The sequence below is a fragment of the Macrobrachium nipponense genome, chromosome 11 (genome assembly GCF_015104395.2).
Source record: "Macrobrachium nipponense isolate FS-2020 chromosome 11, ASM1510439v2, whole genome shotgun sequence".
NCBI classification, from domain to species: Eukaryota; Metazoa; Arthropoda; class Malacostraca; order Decapoda; family Palaemonidae; genus Macrobrachium; species Macrobrachium nipponense.
The window spans coordinates 97,856,819-97,879,417 of NC_061087.1; the positions used below are offsets into that span (position 1 = coordinate 97,856,819).

The 22,599-nt window shown below is 35.9% G+C and overlaps 1 protein-coding gene across 3 annotated transcripts in view; it reads left to right on the forward strand.

Moving 5' to 3' along the window:
• The window catches only part of LOC135207744 (prostaglandin E2 receptor EP3 subtype-like), a 661,187-nt gene extending 643,265 nt beyond the window's left edge, over positions 1-17,922 (forward strand). For 2 of the 3 annotated variants that reach the window (XM_064239572.1, XM_064239579.1), the window contains exons 10-11: positions 4,912-4,964; positions 16,653-17,922. In XM_064239572.1, the coding sequence (XP_064095642.1) occupies positions 4,912-4,964; positions 16,653-17,330 (731 nt within the window). In that variant the 3' untranslated portion in view covers positions 17,331-17,922. The remainder of the gene's footprint in view (positions 1-4,911; positions 4,965-16,652) is intronic. The other variant, XM_064239587.1, reaches the window with a different exon arrangement.
• Positions 17,923-22,599: the final 4,677 nt, after the last annotated feature.

A 22,599-nucleotide genomic window follows, 5' to 3' on the forward strand; every position in this document is an offset into this window, starting at 1 on the left:
GGGAGGCGGCATGAACTTACATCTCTTGCGGTGGCGAGGTTGGCTCAGGCTTCACTGCCAGTCCTGGAATTGAGAGGTCGATGGTTCGCGCCTGTCGGTCAGCAATTCAATTATCGCTTAATAAATTCCCCCTCGGTTAAGCATATATGAAAATATATTAATTCCGGGGTAGAGCAAATTAGATATTAAAGGACATTTGTAGTTCGATATATGTATATGAATCACGGTAATGTGATATGACGTATAATATGACTACGTGCGGGCAAAAGCACTACCACGCTACCGAGAACGAGATGGGCTTGATGCAGTCTCCAAAACAAAAAATACCTGGGCGCGGCAGGTATTTGAAGATGGGAGGCGGCATGAACTTATATCTCTTGCGGTGGCGAGGTTGGCTCAGGCTTCACTGCCAGTCCTGGAATTAAGAGGTCGATGGTTCGCGCCTGTCGGTCAGCAATTCTATTATCGCTTAATAAATTCCCCCTCAGTTAAGCATATATGAAAATATATTAATTCCAGGGTAGAGCGAATTAGATATTAAAGGACATTTGTAGTTCGATATATGTATATGAATCACGGTAATGTGATATGATGTATAATATGACTATGTGCAGGCAAAAGCACTACCACGCTATCGAGAACGAGATTGGCTTGATCCAGTCTCCAAAACAAAAAATACCTGGGCGCGGCAGGTATTTAAATTAAAGCATGGGAAGGGTACCGGCATGAACTTATATCTCTTTGCTGAAGGTGGCGAGGTTTTGGCTCAGGATTTCATTGCCAGTCCTGGAATTGAGAGGTCGATGGTTCGCGCCTGTCGGTCAGCAATTCTATTATTGCTTAATAAATTCCCCCTCGGTTAAGCATATATGGAAATATATTAATTCCAGGATAGAGCGAATTAGATATTAAAGGACATTTGTAGTTCGTTATATATATGTATATACACACGCATACTGGCAGTCCCTGGTTATCAGCTGGGGTTCTGTTCAGACAGGCTTGATGATAAGTGAAAATCGCTGTTAATCGAAACTTGGTGATTTATAGCGCCAGTAACCAGGTTTTGGCGCTGATAACTGTTTAATGGCACCTCTGTTAGGTATGTATTAGCACCATAACTCTATTATCGGTGCCTTTAACCGGAACTTAGCACATTATGGCACTGAAAATCACAGATTTTATGGTGCTAAAACCGGATCGCAGTTAACCACGACTGCTGATAACTAGAGACTGCTTGTATGTTTGTATATATAGATATATATATATAGATATATATATATATATGTATAATTATTATAAATATAGATATATCTATATATATATATATATATATACACACAGATATAAAAGCCTAGAAGCCGCATCGGCCGGCCGGACATACGTCACCAGGTCCGCCATCTTGGCGCGGTAATCGTAAACAGGTGGTTTCAGACGTGGTTTATTTCTAAAAGGCCTCAATATTGTGCTGCATTTGGCTGTAACGACATACGAAATTTACGTAGCCGAGAGCAGGGCATCACATTTCATAAGTAAGTTTATTGTAGTATGTACACAATCTCATTTTTTGTCGAGAACAGCAGCAACAGCCCTATCTCTGCAATGTAATTGAATGTTGCAAAAGTAGTTATGGTTAATCCCGGGTTATTTTTCCTGTTCTGATAGAAAACTAGGGTTGTCATACATCATTTTAATCGCCAGAATGTAGTCTGTCCATCTGCTAGGGTCTCTGTTTCTTTATATTTGTTATAGCAGTAATACAAGCAATAATACAGAGCGGTTTTAGAATATTTTCTGCTCAGCTTTATCTGTCTATCATGTTAAAGTTTAAGTTTCACACTTTCAAGGTCAGTGCAACTAAAGTTCTGCTGATCTATGTGATTTTTGTACATCTATTGTTATTAATCTATTTAGCTAAATATGTATTGTAGATTTCCAAATAAAAAGGAGCGTCAGAGGAGATGGGTAGTTGCACGGCGGAGAGAGGGGTTCCATGCTATAGCAGCCATTCAGTTTTCTGTAGCAGTCACTTTACAGATTTCTTTCACTGCATTATAGCTATGTAATATTAAAGTGTTAATCTGGTCCTCGTAATAATAACTAAATGGCCAAGCAAGGCACATAGTGAGTTTTTGTTGATGTTTTGATATAGGCTGCTTATTTCATATCAATGTATATAGACTATCATTACAATGTAGTATCATTAAACTGTTGGAAACAGCAATAAAAAAAAAAAAAAAACTTGTTTAAACTGCTGGGAATATTTATAAATAAATGCACAGATGTACAATAAATGTTATATATACATTCAATGTAAGAACAAATATCATGAAAATAAATCATTGTGCAATACATTTTGAGAGTTGTTACTTCAAAGTATAGGCTTAATGACCCATAAGGCCACCCATAGCTTTAAATTTACATGCCTGACCAAACCAATGAACAGTTAGCTGAAAAAAAATTAGACTGGCCTTATGATTGTGGCCTAGGCTGAAAGGCTCGGGGTGGGGGGCTACTATGCCCGGGTATACGGGGATGCTCGTCAGGATTGGCTCATTTTGGCAATTATGGTCTAGAGATGGGTCTCCTTCTGGAAGGGTAGAAATATAGAGATGACCCAGGCCCTTATCCCAAATAAGGTATAATAATTGATGGGTCCTTGACAACACAGGTCTAGAGATGAGCTATATTGAACTGTTAATGCTTGCCATAATGATATATCCTAGTCTGAGCAAATTAAAGGTAGTTTTGTGAAAAATTTAAGTTCTATATAATTATTTCACCATATAAAATTAGGTCTAGAGATAGGTCACTTTTGCCACTAGACGAGGTCTCTTGATCCCCCCTAAATTTTCCAAAGCCAGGTCTAGAGGTCAGAATTCACCGAGGAGCATCCCGTTCCAAAAAATTGGAAGAACCCCCCCCCCCTCCCCCGGCTCAAAGGAGCAGGCAGAGATGCAAAGGCTAGATAACACAGAAATCCTAGTTATTCTAGGGCCTACTGTAGTTTATTTTAGGTCCAACCCTACAGTTTTATGACCTAAACTTGTAGGCCTGTGCCAAAAATTATATTGGGGGAATTTTTAACAGAGCACTTCGCGAGACAAAGATTTTACTTAAGTTGCACAGATCCATAGCTGTAGGCCTACTTTAGTAATCTGTCTTATCACAGCATTTCAAATTATTGTTTACAGCAATAGTTATGGGTAAATATTAACATTTGTGTACAACTAGCCCCCCTTCCCTTTACCTGCTAAAACAAAGTCACTGCAAGTTAACTTTCAAACAATAAGGAACAACTTTATTTTATTAGATCCTTGTAGGGAATTATGTAAGCTTTGTAACGAGCCATCAGACAAGAAAATCCGTGGAATATTAAGCGAATAGTGGCGAAAAAACGTCATGTACTGCAGCCTGCTGCATTGTTTGAATTACCGCGCCAAGATGGCGGACCTGATGACGTGCGCCAGCCTATTCAGCTAGCGGCCGATGTGGCATCTAGGCTTTTATATCTGTGTGTGTGTATATTATATATATATATATATATATATATATATATATATATATATATATATATATATATATATATTATAATATATATATATATATATATATATATATATATATATATATATACTTATATATATATATATAGATATATATATATATATATATATATATATATATATATATATATATATATATATATATTATATATATAGATTTATATCAATATATATTCTATATATATATAATATATATAATATATATATAATATATATATATCGAGCTACAATGTCCTTTAATATCTAATTCGCTCTACCTCGGAATTAATATATTTTCATATATGCTTAACCGAAGGGGAATTTTTCTCGATAATAGACTTGCCTGGACCGGGGCGCGAACCCACTGAGCCTTTCAATCCAGGAACATCAGTGGGTTCGCGCCCCGGTCCAGGCAAGTCTATTATCGAGAAAAAATTCCCCTTCGGTTAAGCATATATGAAAATATATTAATTCCGAGGTAGAGCGAATTAGATATTAAAGGACATTGTAGCTCGATATATGTATATGAATCACGGAAATGTGATATGACTTATATAATATATATATATATATATACATATATATATATATATGTATATATATTATATATATATATATATATATATATATATATATATATCTATATATATATATATATATATATATATATATATGGAAAGGGACACTTGAGTTGTGGGAAGTTCAAGAAAATCAGAGCTTAAATGGATTAATTGGATGATTTAAGGGATCCTGACAGTGAGTACAGAAGATTAAAGAGGGTACAGAGAACTAGACATCTGATTGTGTTAGGGAAAGACTTGTTGTATAGACATTAATGAGGATGACATTTGTGTGAAGGAAAACGTTCTTGAATTCAGTATATGCAGAAAACAAAAGAATTCTACCAAATTCTTCACTTTCAAGATTTAAAACTCAAATGGCCACAGTTCCATCTAATTGGAGTTCAGGATGAAACATATCCCAGTGTTTCTGGGTAACTTTTACATCACAATTTGTATACCTAAAACTTTCTTTTGCTCTAAATAAACTCTGTAACTGTTGGTTTTCTTTTATACTGTATTTATTTAATAGTATAAGTCTTGACAATAACATATTTTCTATTCAACATTTGCTAACAAAAAGTAAGAGCTTCAGTTATGCAACGTGAATCTGTAGAACTTATGTATCTGATACCCAGCTTTCCTGACATGATAGGGCATTGTTTTTGCATTTTGTGTGTAGTTCTTATTTTTGTACATATACTGGTAGTTTCTTTCTGAAAACTTAAGCCTGTATTGTAATGCATCTTATCAGCTTCATCTCTGTCCTTTTGCTTTCACTGAGATGTTTTGTATTTTACTTACTGCAGGCTACTCCAGGAACAGTCAGCTCGAGGAGCGAGATAACAGCATAGTCATGAAGGTATAGAGAAAATTTTACATCCTAAAGTTTTCAGCAGATTGGGACATTGCTCACTTGTTTCCCTATCCTAATTGCTGTTTGTATGTCTGCCCGTATTACCATTGAATGATGAAAAAATGTTTTGACCGGAAGTGGCTAAATCATGTATGATATGAAATGTACAAATCTTGCTACATTTTTTTGGTGGAGGCCCTTCTAACTGTTACATAGTGGTTACAAAGCATGGATACTGTAGTTGCATCTTGCTCTTCTTTTCCATGGGGATAAAATTTTCTTCATAATTTCATGTACTGCATATTCTTGGCTCCCTGTTTACAAAATTATGGAGTTTACAAAATATCACACTTTGCAGAATTTATCTGTGTATGGTCTGATTTTTTCCCAGTTCCTTGGTTCTTTGAGGTCTCTGTAGTACTCCACACTTGTTAACATTTGTTCTCGCTTCCTAATTTTCAAATTTGTTAAGCTTTATGGGTAAACTTAGATGTCATTTTGTAATGTAAGTTTGTTTAGCACAAATGTCTTTTTCATCACAAATCTTGGATGGAGTTTTTCATACTCTGGAACCCTATTGGTTACAATATTTTAAAAGCAAAATCTAGACCTTTAGGTTAAAATGCTATGAATTTACGTGTAAATGTTCATAAATTAATTGCATTTTTTTTTTTATAAAAGCCTCTCAATAGCCAATGTGGGGTCATTAAAATATAGGTAAAAATCCAAATTGGCATTATCAGTCTGCCACCAGTGGTGTGCAAGGCTTTTTCATTTTAATCTCTTTGTGGATAATTATTTGTTGATAGGTTGAATGACACGCTCCTCCTAGTTTGCTTTTTTTTTTTTTTAGTCAGGTTGAAGGGTCAGTGGTTGAGAAATCCATTTTTATTTTATTTTATTTTCTGAGATCCTGACCAAGTAACCATGGGGAAGTGTGAATGGGTATGTAGCAGGTGTTATTCCATTCTTTTTAATGGTTTTGGCTAGATAACTGAATATGTATAATCAACATAATAGTGGTACTTAATTTCTTTTTTAAGGCTGCAAATTATTCGTAAGTTGTTATTAATTTTGGCATTGTTTTAGAGTGCTTCTCAACTGTATGCTCTGCAGATTTTTGTTCTCCTTGTATGGGTCACAGAGATGCTTTACAGGCAGTTTAAACTTGATGATCATTTTTTAATCAATCCTTCATAGCACTCACATCTTGAAAGTAGAATTCTCAGCTTTCTTGTGAATTATTTGAGCTGCTGCTTTTAAGCAGGTTAGCCATCACTTGCAAAGTTAACTAACCCACTGTTCTGTTCTTGCAGTGACCAAGTCTGGTTAGTGAGCTCTCTTGTTATTTCAGAGGTTTCTGTATTCATTCCTATGCAATCTCTCCAGCTTGATTTGTTAGGTTGTTACCTTATTAAGGAGTAACTCACGTAAGATGAATCAAGATGAACTTAGGATGTAGTGGTTATTGACATCAAGGTCAACTATAATAATTATGGATCTTTAATTTGTTAACCCTGGAGGGGGATACTGCTGTTAGTGCACCTCATGCAGTGCACTGTAGGCATTACTTAAGGTTCTTTTGCAGTATCCCTTCAGCTCCTAGCTGAAACCCCTTCATTCCTTTCACTGTACCTCCCTTCAAATTTTCTTTCTTCCATCTTACTTTTCACCATCTAACAATTTTTTCATGGTGCAACTGCAAGATTTTCACCCTGTTGCACCCCTCAAACCTTTCTACTCACACTATGAATGACCTCATAGACCTCAGCACTTTGCCATTGGCCAAAATTCTGTATTCCTATTAATTTGTTATAGGTTGAGTGTGCCTTTGAGTCGGGGAAAAGTGAGGGTGGCATGTTGCAAACAAAATTCATATTTCTGGCTCTACTAAGTACAATGGTACTTAGACCATCACCACCATCATGATTAATGTTTTACAAGTTTGCCCCTTTACAGGGTTAGTCCTATGAAGTTTAATTTGTACGGATGCCCTTATTGCTGTGTATGTATTAGTGAGAGTGACATGAAGTTATGACTTTGCACTAGATAGGAGGAAAACTGGTTTCCTCTTGAAGAGCAGATGATCCCCTTAGAGTTATCTTTACATCCAGATACATAACTGCATTGGTAGACCTGTGTTTTGTTACTTAGAAAAAGTAAATTTCCAGAATAATACTGCGTTGTCACATAGCTCAAGAAATAACCTGTCTCTACTATTAGGAAATATCTTTAAAGTATCATGTAGTTGTGATCTGCTGAAGGATATGGTTGCTCATCAGAAACCAGAACAAGAATGAGGTGCAGGTTTTCCGTTTGTTGGCGTTAAGGCTTGAGTCATTTGTAACGTTTAGATACTGAAGCATTATGCTCATAGGTTATTCAAGAATAACCTGTAATAAATTTTTTAGGATGAGCATTAGGAGAATGCTCATGTCTAGACATCACTCTTTCAGCATGTATCAAGCAAAAGAACTACGTATGTAGCCATTTAACTTGTAACAAGCAGGAAGGGATACATCTTATCTAACTAGAAATAAGAGGGACTTACAGTGAACAGTATGTATTCATAACTGGCCAGCTGTCTATTATCATTCAAAAGATGTAACAAAAATTGTCCCAGAAAATAGATTAGTACCCTTTCCCGTGTGTCAGTTCTGGGACTTGAAATATCCTGAACTTCAATCATTAGCCCAGATTCTGAATAGGAATGTTTTGTCATTTTTTTTCCTTCATATTGTAATTTGATGCTGGTACTAAGTTGCAGATCCATGTTGGAACCCTTTTTATTGTATGATAGAGGAAATTTAATTCTGTAAATGTTCCTCCTATTAATGTTCCTTTCTGAAAACGATGTCTGTGAGCTCCACCAACATTTGAGATGTGTTTATGGCCAAGAAACGTGTCTGATCCTCTTACTTTTAATTCCAGCATTGACTAACTTTGTAAAAAAAAAACATAAACTTACAAGTTTCATCAAGTAAATTTCCTTTCTGCTGACAGCCTAATAAGGAGCAAGTTTTTGGCGAGATCCATAAAAATGTAACAACTGAAACCTAATTTGTAAATAAATAGTATCTTTATTGGGCCCTGTACGTAGATTTTAATTACCAGTCAGATCATGCAATTTATTATGGCATCATTATGGTACATAAATGTGGCATTTCTTTAATTTTTTGAGTGAAAATTTAGATTTGCTGCAGTCATATAATCTGTAAATTTAGTCTAGTTTTACATTCACATTTTGGCTCTTGTGTGAGATACTGTAGATTTTTTCCAAAGATAGTATATTTGAACTGGCAATAAAATTTTGCAAAAGAGCGACTGAGATTACTTCAGTAGATAAAACTGAAAACTAGTATATTAACTAAAGTTACAGACTTGTTGAACACTGGCTAATCCATTAACTGTCAACATTCATATGGACTGTAATGCAGAGCTAGTTTTCACAGTGGTAATCTTTGCACTGCACAGATTTAGCGGCCTTCTTAGTCATAGTGCTAGCTAGCTATGGAGATAATTATGAAATTGTTTATTTAGACCACCTAATGTAACATTGATAACTCTGATAGGGCTGGCTGGAAGGGTTTGTTCTTAGACTTGAAAATTCCCAGGATTACTTTAATATTTCATAGCAGACAGATTCCTGTTTTATTTGAATTTTCTACTTGTTGCACTAGCAGTATTATAGGTTAACTGGTGCTTTTGCAATGCCAAAAGACCTACCAGACTAAAATTTCTGTGAGTTCAGAACTTTTGACTTGTTGGCCATGTAGTAGTGTAATTACTATAACTGAAAAATACATATCCTCAAGCTTGGATTTTCACTAGTGCTAGTTTCCTATATGCTAGCAATTACAAATAGTAAGGCTTTTGTAAGAGAGCTGCTTGTCTGCAAATATGTGCATGATGGTTGATGTTTCTGTCAGTATAGCTTCAAGCATGGAATGCAAGAAATGGTTTTATTGGTACATAGAGCTTTTTTTGGCTGTAATTCCTTGTTATTGGAACAATTGAAGTAAATAGACACAGGTTATGCTGGTATACATATTTGCATTTTCAATTAGACTATGTACTGCACATTTGAGCATATATGTGGATTTGCTATATGGTGATTAGTTATCATTGTTGGAACATTTTATGAAAATGAAGTTCAGAGTCTTAGCGCTGATATCAGAATGATATCGCTGAACTCTTTTCTTTGTAGACAGAGGACTTACGTTTATATGTTCCACTAATGTGTCTGAAAAAATGAAAAATGTATATAACTGTATTTAGAATCTGCATGCTTACCTTATCCAAGCCTGAAATTTGGTTTCAGTTCTTTGTGGTTGATAACTTGCTTATGTGATTGGTTGTAGTTTACATGGAAAGAATCACAAAACTTAGACAGTTTATTAGTGTTACATGTTGTACTATAGTTGAATTCACAGCATACATAGTCTAGTGATAATTTTACACTGTACTTTGTTATAACTTTGCAACTTTAGTTTTTTAACTCTGTTCCTAGATATACATATTCTAGCAATAATTTTTATACTGTACTTTGATATAACTTTGCAACTTTAGTTTTTTAACTATTTCCAGATACCAAATATAATTGTAAGTGTTTTCATGTATTTGTAATGTAAAGATTTTTCCTTTGTGAATTTATTTGTACTATTTAAGATGGACAGTAAGATTAAGAGATGAATATTTTATTTTTTAAAGTGCAAAAGAAAAAGTGGTTATTAATATCCCCAGTCCACATTATGTTACACACACTACGTACTATATTGTTAAGTGCAAAATAGAAACTGGTATTAATATGCCCAGTCCACATTGTTGTACATTCTTAAGTGCAAAAGAAAAACTGGTTATTAGTACTATATCCTGTCTACATTCTGTGGTATAACTGTGGAAACTTGTGTACCACTTTAGGAAAATTACATACCACATTAGGGTGTTATTAAATTGATTTGTGATAGCTTATTATGTGGCTAATTCCTCAGTTTTCAAAAATGTTCTGTTTAAAAAAAATAAAAACAGAACTGGAATGTTAGGTTGATAGGAAGTACCGTTATGGATTGTATATCATACATACGTATACAGTAAAATAGTCCTTTAAATGAATTTACATTGCCAGTGTCATCATCATTAATGTCTGCATATCAGATTTTTCCTACCTTATAATTGTTAAAGCAAAGGTTCCAACAGTCAATTTGCAAATTCTTATACCTGCTTCTTATAATTTATTCTATACCCATTTATGGACTTAGATGCTAACAGTAATCAAATTGCCCTATCTGCATCTTGCAACTTGCAACTTTGTGTATATCCAGCAATTAGTACATATTTAGATCCTTTATTGACTGTTTTTTTTTTCGCCATTTCACCTGTAAGTTTGTTCATGTATACATATTCACATTCTTTTACCGTTTTGCAATTGGTACATTCATATTCTTTTACTGTGTTTTGTTACTTGATTCTACAGTTTCTGTACAGAGCATGCAACAGAATAATCAATCGTCTAACTCTTTTCATTAATGTTGAATGTATTTTGTGATTTTGACATTAGTCTATATTTTTTTTTACTAATAATTACGTACTGGAATTATTGTTAACTTTCTATTTTTAACTATAATCTTAGCCTAGTGTTTTTTAAATTTTATTTTACTGCTTCTATAACCAACATGTTAAGGGTAGTAGATTATACAACACCTTGCTGTCATGATTTAGCGTTAAATTTGAGTGAGATGAACATTCATTTTCTTTTTATTGATGTTTTTGTGTTGTTAGGAGATACACTGATAATTTAGTTTTTGGAACATGAGTGTATTGAAGCTTTATTTTTTGGAGGTATAGATTGCATTTACATATTGATTAACCTATGATACCATAGAAACTTGCAGCTATAGTTTGTGAAAATTGGATAGTAAAGGCAGCCCCGGTTAACGGCAGGGTTCTGTTCCTGGCTGATGCCACTAATGGAAAATCGCCGCTAACCGAAAATCAGTGATAACAGCACTAAAGACCCGCTTAAGAGCGCTGATAACCGAATATTGGTGCCGTTAACCAGAAATCGTTGCTGCTGTTAACTAGAAATTGGTGCTGCTAACTGGATATCAGCGCTGTTAACCAGAAACCGATGCAGAAAACCCAGTTAACAACATCGCTAGACAAATGTCGTAAAACCGGATAGTCGTTAACTGAGGGCTGCCTGTATTGGTTGGGGTGTGGGGGCTAGGAACCTAACCCTCTTGAGAAAAAAGAGTAGACTGGACAAGGTAATCTTTACTCTGCTCATTATGCAACCATATTTAATGCTGGTTATATCATGCTACAGAGTAGATTTCAATCTTTTAGTGTCATCTTATCTGTAAGTCTTTAACATCACAACTGGAGGAGATTTAATGGTCCCAACTGGATGGTTGGTATGTAATTGTATAAGTGTTAGAGGATTTCAGTAGGATGCCCGTCACTTATAGCGAATAGGGTAAATACAAAAAATATTAACAATATAAGCTTGTTGCAGTGCCCTATTATGTACAGAGAATTGTTATCGCCATATTTATAGTTACCCGTGTGGTAGCTATTGTTTAACATCACTGTGGTTCCTAAGTGAGGTAGAAGTGGTGTTGAGAGTTCTCATGTCATTGGATGGGATTATAAATAAGTCAACAGCTGATGCCATTAGAAGGAAGTTCATAATTAGCTCTTACAGTTAGGAAAATCATTGCATTAGCTTGTATTGCTACCACTGAAAGACTGGAAAATATAATTATTAAGAGCTAAAGTGCTATTGATAGGTACATTTTACATTTCTGCAGATAAATGGGTGCATCGTCAAAGATAATGCAGTTCATGAACCATTTGTTCCAGACATAAGGTGGTTTAAACATTTTAAAAACTGCCACAATCTTGACCTATTACTGGGGAGTGTGGTATTTTTTTTCTTTTTAAATATCACTTGTATACATTAGAAAGATTATATTTTAAGGGGTCCACAATAATAAAAAATGTTGCGAGACCGTGTATAATGTTTAAAACTTTACAAAAAGCTTTCGAACCCTTCCCTGGGTTCATCTTCAGTCCAAATGAACAATTAGGTACACCATGTACTGAGGTGAATTTAAAAAAACAAGTCATTGAAGATTGTTGACACCGGTCGTTAGCTTGTTCATGGACCAGGTGATGAAGAAAGAGGGCAGTTAACTCCAGCTAGGTGATTTCCTCTCCCCTATCAATCCTTCTGGCTGCAATTCTGTTGGATCTCCACAATGGTTGTTGCAATGTTGCAGGAAGCCCTTCATCCGAGGGTGTAGATTGGGCACCGTAACCAGACTCTCCTGGGGCAGCGGTTACCTGGACAGGGAAAGGCAAGACGGAAGCAGCATTAGGAGAAGGAAAAACAGAGCCTGTCCTACAGTTAAAATCTTTTAAAAACATAGGGGAGTCTGGTTACAGTGCCCAATCTACGCCCTCGGATGAAGGACTCTGCAACGTTGCAACAACCATTGCGGAGATCCAACAGAATTGCAGCCAGAAGTTTTAATAGGGGAGAGGAAATCACCTAGTTGGAGTTAACTGCCCTCTTTCTTCATCACCTGGTCCATAAACGAGCTAACGACGGGTGTCAATAATCTTCAACGACTCTTGTTTTTTAAATTCACCTCAGTACATGGTGTACCTAATTGTTCATTTGGACTGAAGATGAACCCAGGGAAGGGTTCGAAAGCTTTTTGTAAAGAGTTTTAAAAATTATACACGAACTTGCAACATTTTTTATTATTGTGGACCCCTTAGAATATTATATATACTCTTGCAATAGAGAGTTTTTCCCAATTAGAAAGATTATCAAGGAAATGTTATACGAATAAGTGAACATGTGTTTGACACTAACTACCCTGGGCTGCTCCTCTGCAAATGGAGGATTGAATATATGTAAAGAAGGAAGTTTTTCCAGATTTAAGGCTTATAAGAATCATGCAACCCATCTTGTAAAAATATTTTTATAATGCATAAGGAAGATTTAGACTGCATGCTTGTACTTTGGAGATGGAACCGAGAAGCCTGGGCAATTCTAAAAAAGGGATTTTGATGTAGGAAAAATATATTTCTGGGCGAGGAAGCCGTGTTGCTCCGTGAAATGTGTCCTCTTTAGCACTATTTCTAGTAAAATATTGCTATGATACCAGAGAACTGCTAAATTGGACATGTCAGAAGTCTCTGACTCGCTCACCTAAATAAAAGGTGTCGGTATAGAACTGGGGCGAGTGTTAAACACTACCACAGTAACCCCTCCAATTAGCCTTTTCCTCATCAAAAGACCCTGAAAACGGGGAGCCGACCTATAGGTCACACCCAGCTACCCTGTTGAAGGGGACTGCGGCGTCATACTTATCGATAGCAAAGAAGCTTGGTGCACAGCAAGGGGGGGGGGAAAAAAGGAAAAAAGGGGGGGATTTCACTGGGCGACACGGCTTCCTCGCCCAGAAATAGATTTTTCCTACGTCAAAATCCCTTTTCTGGGCTCAGCCGTGTCGCTCCGTGAAATTGTACCAGAGAAACACCAAGCTATACTATCCTGAAAGGAAAAATCATATTAATGAAATCAAAGGAAATAATAAAATAGTTTAGAATTGGAAAAAATACAATTTATTTACAAAATATACTATATAGCCAAAACATGTGGCAACATTTGCAACAAGTCACATACATAATAAAATAATTACAGATAATTTGTATGTACGTAAAACTATACACGATTATACACTTATTCTAATAGCTAAGGCATTTGCTGAGGTAGGTAAAATGCTAATGAGGCTGGCATAATTGAAAAGATTCATATGACACAAGGACGGTACTATAATGATGTAGCAGTGGGAGACACTGGCCTCCCTGCAGCTATTGCATGATATTTAAGATCCTCTAAAGACTTAAGGTAGTGCTTTTTGAAAACCAAGGGTGACTTCCAACCAGTATACTTCTTCAGATCATCAAAGTCCATATATTTGAAGAAGTTAACAGAAGTTGCTATTGCCCGAATGTCATGCACCTTGGGGAATGACCCTGGGCTGGCTTTCTTGATAAAATATAAAATCTGCTGCCTAATGCCTTTTAGAGATAGTGTACCACCATCTTTTCTAATGAAAAGGGGGCCTTCGGAATAGGTAGACGTCCTAGATAAATAGTCCCTAAGAGTTTTAACAGGACATAACGATGGATCCTGCGGAAGCGGGACAATCTTCCATGGAGACCACCTCATCAAGGGATCTTCATTCTTAGCTAGAAATTGCTTATTTGGCGAAAGCAACACGTCCCCCGAGGAAAGGAACTCAATATGCGCTTCATCTCTAGATAAAGATGACAGCTCTGATATTCTGGCACCTGAAGCTAGACTCAATAAGAACAGAGTTTTACGCAAAATGGTTTGGTAATCACATTTGAAGTTGTCTGTTTCCGAGGCTAACCTAAGAACATCATTAAGAAACCATGACACTGACGACGGTCTGTGAACGGGCCGTAGACGTGCACATGCCCTTGGGATAGAGGTGAAATAAGACTCGGTTAGATTGATACCAAACCCGAGAAGAAAAATCTTTTTCAGAGCTGACTTAGTGGTTGTAATTGTTGCAGCTGCCAAGCCTTGTTCAAACAAAGACCTGAAGAAGGTTATGGCCACGTTCAATGTCATTACTTTGATATTTGATTCTCTGAGGAACGAAGACAATTTCTTAACTGCTGAGTCATACTGGCGAAGCGTAGACTCTCTCTTGTCTGACTCCAAGAACAACATGTTCTGTGGATCAATGTCGCCTACTCTCTTACCTGCAAACTTCATGAAATCCATAACCACTACATATAGTATTTTATTTCATATGCAGAAAATTACCTCTAGAGAATGAAACTGTTTCCAATTAATGATAATGGACTGTGCTTTGATCCTTAGCTTCCAGCAGTTTTTGATATTAAGCACTATACTTCATATAGTCATTACTGTGAAGGGGTTGAGTATGCCTACTTGAACCTCAGATGTCTTCATCACTCACTGCACCCTTTGGATTCAGATATTACACCAAGGCATTGTTAAATCACTGGACTTGAGATTTATGCAGTATGTACTGTATTAGGTCAGATATTGTCAACCAAAGAGAATCTGATTGTGTTGGCCTTTCAGAAGTTTGATGTATTTTTATGAAATAGACTTTGGTCATGTGCCATGGAGATTTGTCTGAATCAGTTAACAATTGTTGGAATATACGTATTAACAACAAATATATGTATTGTTAATCTTCTTTTTGACATAGGTTACCGTACATTCATGACACTTACGCTATACATAGCCAAACAAATGGTAGTGTGCAGTTGGGCTATGCATAACTAACTTATAAAACTTGACTTATATAGACAATGGGTATATGTATGTACTTAAAAAGTCTAGCCTTGGTCAAGCTAGTCAAATTAAAAATAATATCTCAGTCCTAGCTGGAGCTGGCACTTTTTGCTTGAATTCCCATGTGGTCTAGGTTCTCGTGTATGGCCTTTCTCCATTATCTATCAAACCTTCCTATTGTTTGGCATCCTCTGTTTCCATACCTATTATTTCACTTACTGGATCTCTCCTTAATACCAACCCATTCCAGGAATAGCACTTCACTTGCTTTACTTGTAGTATCAGCACAGCTCACTGAATGGTGAAGACGTTTTCATAATTTGATAATCATTAAAAATGAGGGTAAACACTACAAGAATTAAGACTAGAAAAATCTTAGTGTCAAGACTAGGCTAAGAAATATTGGTATCTAATTGCTGTAAATGTTTAATTTCTGTGGTTATGAAGAGCAAGGAGAATGCTGCTTAGTACGTATTAGTGCAGGAAGGATAAAATTATTTTCAGCTATTTACAAAAAATAACACGGTACATATATGGGATGTAAAGATGGTTACAGTAACCATGAATGTTTTCCTAACCATACTCATTACCTTATATTTCAACTAACCAGAAGAATAAGGAAAAGGGGTCACCTTTTTAACATTGCACATGTATAACAAATATTGCAGCCATAATTACGATTTTTTATAAAAATAATTTTTACATAAGTGTTAGGAACCAATACATATAGGTATGTATATGAATGGCCTGCTGATGCAATGTTATTTGTTATAATTGTAAAGTAAGGTAAGGATTCAAGAGACACCTAATTGTATTTCTCAAATATTATTGTTTATTCATTATGTTCAATCCTGATTATCAACGATTCCTGACACCCTAATTCTTATAAATACGGTAATGAGGAATGACTTTAGACGAGCAAGTAGGCTGATAAGATAAATTTTCTATATGTATACTGTATACTATCCTGAGAAAATATAATCTTTATGTATAATTTTCTATATGTATAGTATTGTATACGTACTATGCAGAGAAAATATAATCTTTATGTTTACTTTTATAAGTTGTATGAAAAATAGATAGGAAGATAGACAGAAGTAAAATCAGATATAGAACTATGTGTACTGTAATAGCAAAGTGACCTTTCAACTAATCTCTTAAGAAGGAACACGCATTGTGTTATAGCATATAAAGTTATTTATTCACAGATTTTTAAGATACTTTCCGTTAAATTTCACTTGGTTACAAGAAATTATCTGTTACATGAAACTGTTATGTGTATCCAAAGTGTATTATTTCTATTATTTTTATTCTAACAGGTAAGGAATCCGAAACCGGTAATGGCAGTAAGCACACGGTATCCATCAATTGCCCAAGCAGTGAAAAGGAGTATGTACCCCTCCATCTCCTTTTGTCATCCTCATCTACTGACCCCACACAGTCAGAGCAATCCAACTCTCTGCAGTCACTCCATCAGAATCACTTACCACAAATTCCAAACTCTGAATCGTCTCCAATCCTTAAAGAAGAAACAGAGCAGCCCTCCAGTCCAAATGGTTTTAGCAAATGAGAAGCAAGTGAATGGGGCAAATGTAGAAGTCCAGAATGAGGTCATTCGTGTAAACCAGATAGCTGATTATACAGAAGCAGAGACTGAATTTACGATTTTCGAAGACGAGAGTACCATGACAACTTCCATTCTGCAAAATGATGAGCATTCGCCCACTCTCCTTATAGGCAGATATGTGAAGAGTAAATCTTTGATCCCTTTACCTGAAAACAGTATATATAGTGATAGTGATGATGATGCTCGATCAGTGAAAACTAACAAGCGTTGGTCCTTTTGCTATGGTCAGGATGTAAAATGCAATGTTTTCTGGAGAGAAAGTAACTCATTGGCATTAGAAAGAAAGTGGTTTCCACATTCATGGCACCAAGTAGTGTTTCCTCGAAGAAACTGCTATAGTACTTTTCACCGAAAACAGTTTAGATTGTAGAGAATTATTTTGAAATGGTACATACACAGTGGCTTATTCTTTGTGAAATATTGAGCATTGCAAGGTTAGCAAGAAAAAATTGAAACAGAAAGTGCTCATGAATTGAAGTGCCCTTTGACACTGTTTTCAAAATGTGCAAGTGTCTGTTATGCTCTTAGGCATCCATAATATGTGCCCTAATGGAAATTGTCTGGTGGTGTTGCTTAATGTGACAAAATTGAACAATGTTGACAATAAGAAATGTAAAGGATCTGTGTCTTCCTGTTGATGAAGGTGGTTAAGTTATAAATTCAAGAAATGTGAGGAAGACAGTGAAGCAGGTGCAGAAACAAAAATATTTTACAGATTTTATACATTTCTAAATTAAGAGAACAAAGCAAGATAGCTTTTGAAATGCTTAATGAAAAAAAAAAGGTGGTTATTTTTACAGTTTTATGGAAACTGTATAGTACCTTCTATAGAAGTACAGTAGTTTATTGTATTTGTCCTGCAGTAGGAACATGTTTCAAGTTACCTGTATTTCTTTTAGCATCGAAATACAGTTCCTGTGAACACACTCTCTCTCTCTCTCTCTCTCTCTCTCTCTCTCTCTCTCTCTCTCTCTCTCTCTCTCTCGTCTCTCTCTCTCTCTCTCTCTCGCTCTCTCTCTCTTCTCTCTCTCTCTCTCTCTCTCTCTCTCTCTCTCTCTCTCTCATATGAGTATTCAATATATTTTTGTCTGTGACGACTCTGTTCAATAACATTTTTGTGTACAGTGATATCTGTTGAGTATTTGGTAGAGAATTATGTGCTTATGTCCGTCATTGCCTGTACTCAGTGTGGATAAGACATTAAACTTGCAGGCATTCATAATGCGATATGTACTGACATGGAGAAATTCTGTTGTGCAGAAATTCAAGCATGAATCCATTACTAAAAATACTAAACATTTTATTTTTTTTACTTTGTTGTGTAGATGCGTCTATTCCACAAATACGTTAACATTTTCAAAATAATGTTTCTTTTTCATATTCTGTACTGTTCTGTAAACTATAGGGAAGAAAGTTTACATTATTTAAATCCATTTTGCTACCTTTTTTAAAAGAATTCAGTTATAGTATATATATTAACTGTAATTCATGACTTATGAAGTTATTCAAACTGAGCTTAATGTTACTTTACTGGGATGATCATCATATTGCAATTGTTTTGTAAAAACATCAGTGATTCTTAGATAACACCCCACCACCCACAAACACACACAAAACAGAGGTAGCCCTGTAAAAAGTAGCCGTCTTTTTTAACTGTAATGTGTTTTAAGCTCTTTCTGTACGCACAAAGAATTTTCAGCAAAGTCAGCTCAGATTGTTTACAAAAATGTCCAATATGGATTGCGGGGGAGAAAATAATTATACTTTTGTCTTAAAACCCTATTAATCATAAAATAGCCTTACTCCTTGCAAATAATCTAGTGACACCGACTTGAAAAATTTTGCAAGGAGAAAATATTCACTGTATGTTCAGTTCATGCCCCTTTGGACTTGAAGGCACGAAAAGCATCATTCCTCTGTATGACTACTTCAGAGTTGGGTGTGCTGCTCTGCTTCCCAGAATTATTCCTGTTTTTGTGATGTGTTAATTTTTTTCATTCACATAATTTGGTTTATATATTGTCTACCTTTTGATGTACATTGGTTCTTGTGAGTGAATCTACTGTAAAATTGGTCTTTTGCCGTTCATTTGGTTACATTGAGTTCTTGGAGGGGAGTACAAGATTGTAGCCAAAGGGGACCTATGAGGTCATTCGGCGATGGAATGGAAATTGACAATAAAAAGGTTTGAAGGGTATAACAGGAGGAAAACCTCACAGTTGCACTGTGAAACAATTGTTAGTAGAGGGGGGAAAGTAAGATGGAAGAAAGAGAATATAAATGGAGTTAGTATAGTAAAGGAATGAGAGTGGTTGCAGCCAGGAGCTGAAGGGTCGCTGCAGAGAACCTTAAGTAATGCCTGCAATGCACCCTGTAAGGTGCACTGACAGCACCACTCACCTTATGAGGACTTTGAATTATTACCTTTGTCAGTTTTAAGTAAAAAGCTAATTAATCATGTGATTCCATCTGGTCATTAGGTAAGTTTTGCTTGGATCGCTCATATATTTGCTTTGGGTTAACAAGGGAGCTTTAAGTAAGCTTTGTCCTTGATACTCCTTTTCAGATGTGGGTTGTTTACTCAGTAAACATTTTGCCATTTTGCCAGTATGAATACATTTATTACTAAGTGTGATGAATGGAATTCATGTCTGCTATCAGCCTTTGCTCCTGTTTCAACTGATCAATTCATTTATTCAAGGAATATATTAAGAACCTTTCTCTCCTCACCTTTTACACCATTTTGCTGGTAACCCCATGGGTTACTATTAAACCTGTAAGCTGGAACTCGATCTTCATGTTGTAGCCTTAATAAACTGCCTTATGAGCTACCTGGCTTTGTCTCATTGTTGAACATGACCCACAAGTCGTCTTGGTTGCACTTTCCTTCTCAAAATGCTTCTGTGAGTTTTATGCCCTTTTGGGTGAAGTCTCATTCCAGTTGCTGGTCTTTCCTTCAGTCCAGAGTTGGTAGCTGAAAAGCAGTGTTCTAGTAAATCTGGTCTTGCCTGTTTCTTCAGACAAAGCACAAGAATCCTTCTGTTTCAAAGAATTTTATTCAATATTAGCTTCCCACACATTACTTCCCAGTCTTATTTGGTAGTTTCACAAGAGGACATCTTGCAACTCGAGGTTAGGGCACGCAAACTTTGGCCCTGCTTTCTTCCTTGGCCTTCAAGTAGAATAAAAATAGAATTTAGATCAAAAGCCAAGCCCTGAGACTTATGAGGTTATTAAGTGCTGAAAGGGAAATTGATGTCAAAAGGTTTTAAAGGTGTAACAGATGAAAAACCCCGACTGTTGCGATACGAATCAATAGTTATAACCTGGATCTGTACGCCATCCTTAGAGCAGATACTTGATGTTGTTATAATAGCATTTTCCAATTCTACTTATGTGATTTTATATTAAAACCTGACATTTAATAGGGATTGACTGTCACAGCAGGTCATATGTTTGCTGATCAGGAGGGATCCAGGCCAGCCACCCTCATCCTCTTCATGATTTCCTTCTTTATAGCTGTGGCACACTTAAAGGTACGTGTTACCCTAGAGTGCGCATATGTTTGGGATTATGTCTTCTGATACAAATCCATCACTAAAGGAAGCTCCCATGATTTTGATTGGTCCAGTCTTGTTCCAAGCACCTCAGTGGCCATAAGTTCGATTCTCGGGCATTCCATTGAGGGGTTAGAGATGTGTATTTCTGGTGATAGAAGTTCACTCTCAACGTGGTTCAGAAGTCATGTAAAGCTGTTGGTCCCATTGTTGAATAACCACTGGTTTCCATGCAATGTTAAAACACCATACAAACAAACCAGTCTTCTTCCATTGTTCAGTGATGCAAGGGAATCAATTTCTTACAGCTGGTCTATTCTCCTCAGTGGTTCTTCTGCATATCCCCTCCTTAATTGTGATTAAATAAACAAAATTTTGTTACTTTAATATACATTTTGTTACAAACCAATTAATGATAAACTTCCAGTACACTCCCATCTTCCCAACTTTTTGAGACTGAAGATGATAAAGGGAAAATGACACAGTCCAGGCAAGTGGGGGCATGAGCTACGCATGAGCAGTCTTGTTTCTCTGCAAGATCTTTTAAATTGGTGTGACTGAAACTGTCAACACAGTGAGGCTATTTAATTATGGATGGATGGTTTTGAATAACATGTTCTTATTGTCAAGTAATTTTTTTTTTATTTCTGAAGTATTCATATTCTTTTTATCAGTGGCAGAGTGAATTTTAGTAATGTAGATCCCCAAAATATATGCTTTTGTTTCTTTAGCAATATCTACCTCAAAAGGGATGTTCACTTTTCATGCTAAGTTTATTATACACAATTTTTTTTATAACTGGTAATTAATTGGAGATGCATTTCCAGCTTTGGTAATTAATGATGTACGTACATGTTTTGTGTTAAAGCACTAGAATTTTATTTAGTAAGGTGTAAAACTTAAAATGTTTAATATTCTTTAGGTACAAAAATGTTACCTCTACTTAGGCCTGCATGTTAAGAGAGTGCAACCCAAATTCAGAATAACTCCTTAAACTTGGCTTAGTGATGGTTAGCTATGGGTAGGACCTCCTGATTTTGAATAGTAGTGACGTTCACTCCTGAACTGTGTACAAGAAATATGTACCAATTGGAGGAGTTGGAAGTTGAGTACACTTAGTGAGGAATATGTATTTATGGAACTTTTATGTTATTTTTTTTTGGGTCCGTGCAAGTGCAAACACAAATTTATTATTTACTTAAAATTTTGTATGGGCTTCTGCAGATTTTAAATTTATTATTTTCTTTATGCTTAATAGCTTCTTAAAAATAATCTGCAATACCTTGCCTTTTCTGTCTTCTTAATCAAACTGGAGATCTATGGTCGGTAAGAGGTACTTTTAATTCCTGTTACACCTGTGGTTACACAGTACTTGGATTATTTCTCATAATCTTTGTAGATTTGTGTCTTGAATTCGGTTTGCAATACATAGTTGTGTGTGGTCTGTACAAGGAGTATACAGTATTTGTCTACAATGCAGGCAGTAAAAACAATGGAGGAGATTCTGAAGAGGTATGCATAACATGCATATTGGCTAGTTATATTACAACAGGTTGCTGATAGACGTGGTGTTCAGAGGCTGTAAAATATGATGGATGTTTTGGCTATTTATCAATCAGTGGGGATGTCAGTTAAGTGTATTAGATATGGAAGCAGTAGGATAAAGACCAGCCAGAAGTTCCAAAAATCTTGGAGAAATGACGCCGATGTAGACTTGGATCACCTGAGAATGGGAAAAAATTATCTCTGGGTAGAAGAGAGGGGATAGACCTCATAGCATGCATAAACATAGAGGAAAACCAGATGTATGTAATGTTAAAAATGAAGAGTCTGGAGCAATTGTAGCTGTATAATTCTCTAAAGGTATCTAAGGAGTGTTCTAGGGCACAAATACCAAGAGGTGCTGTTACGTGTCCTTTGGTAGAGTTCTTTCCACAAGTCGGGCAGAGGACAGCCACCGGTTACCAGCCTTTAATATTAGTTACTTTAGTTTAACACCTTTCTAATACTGTATAACCTTTATGTATTGTTAAAATGTGAATACCTGCAAGAAACGCCTTCAGTGTAAGGTCTCTAACAGTT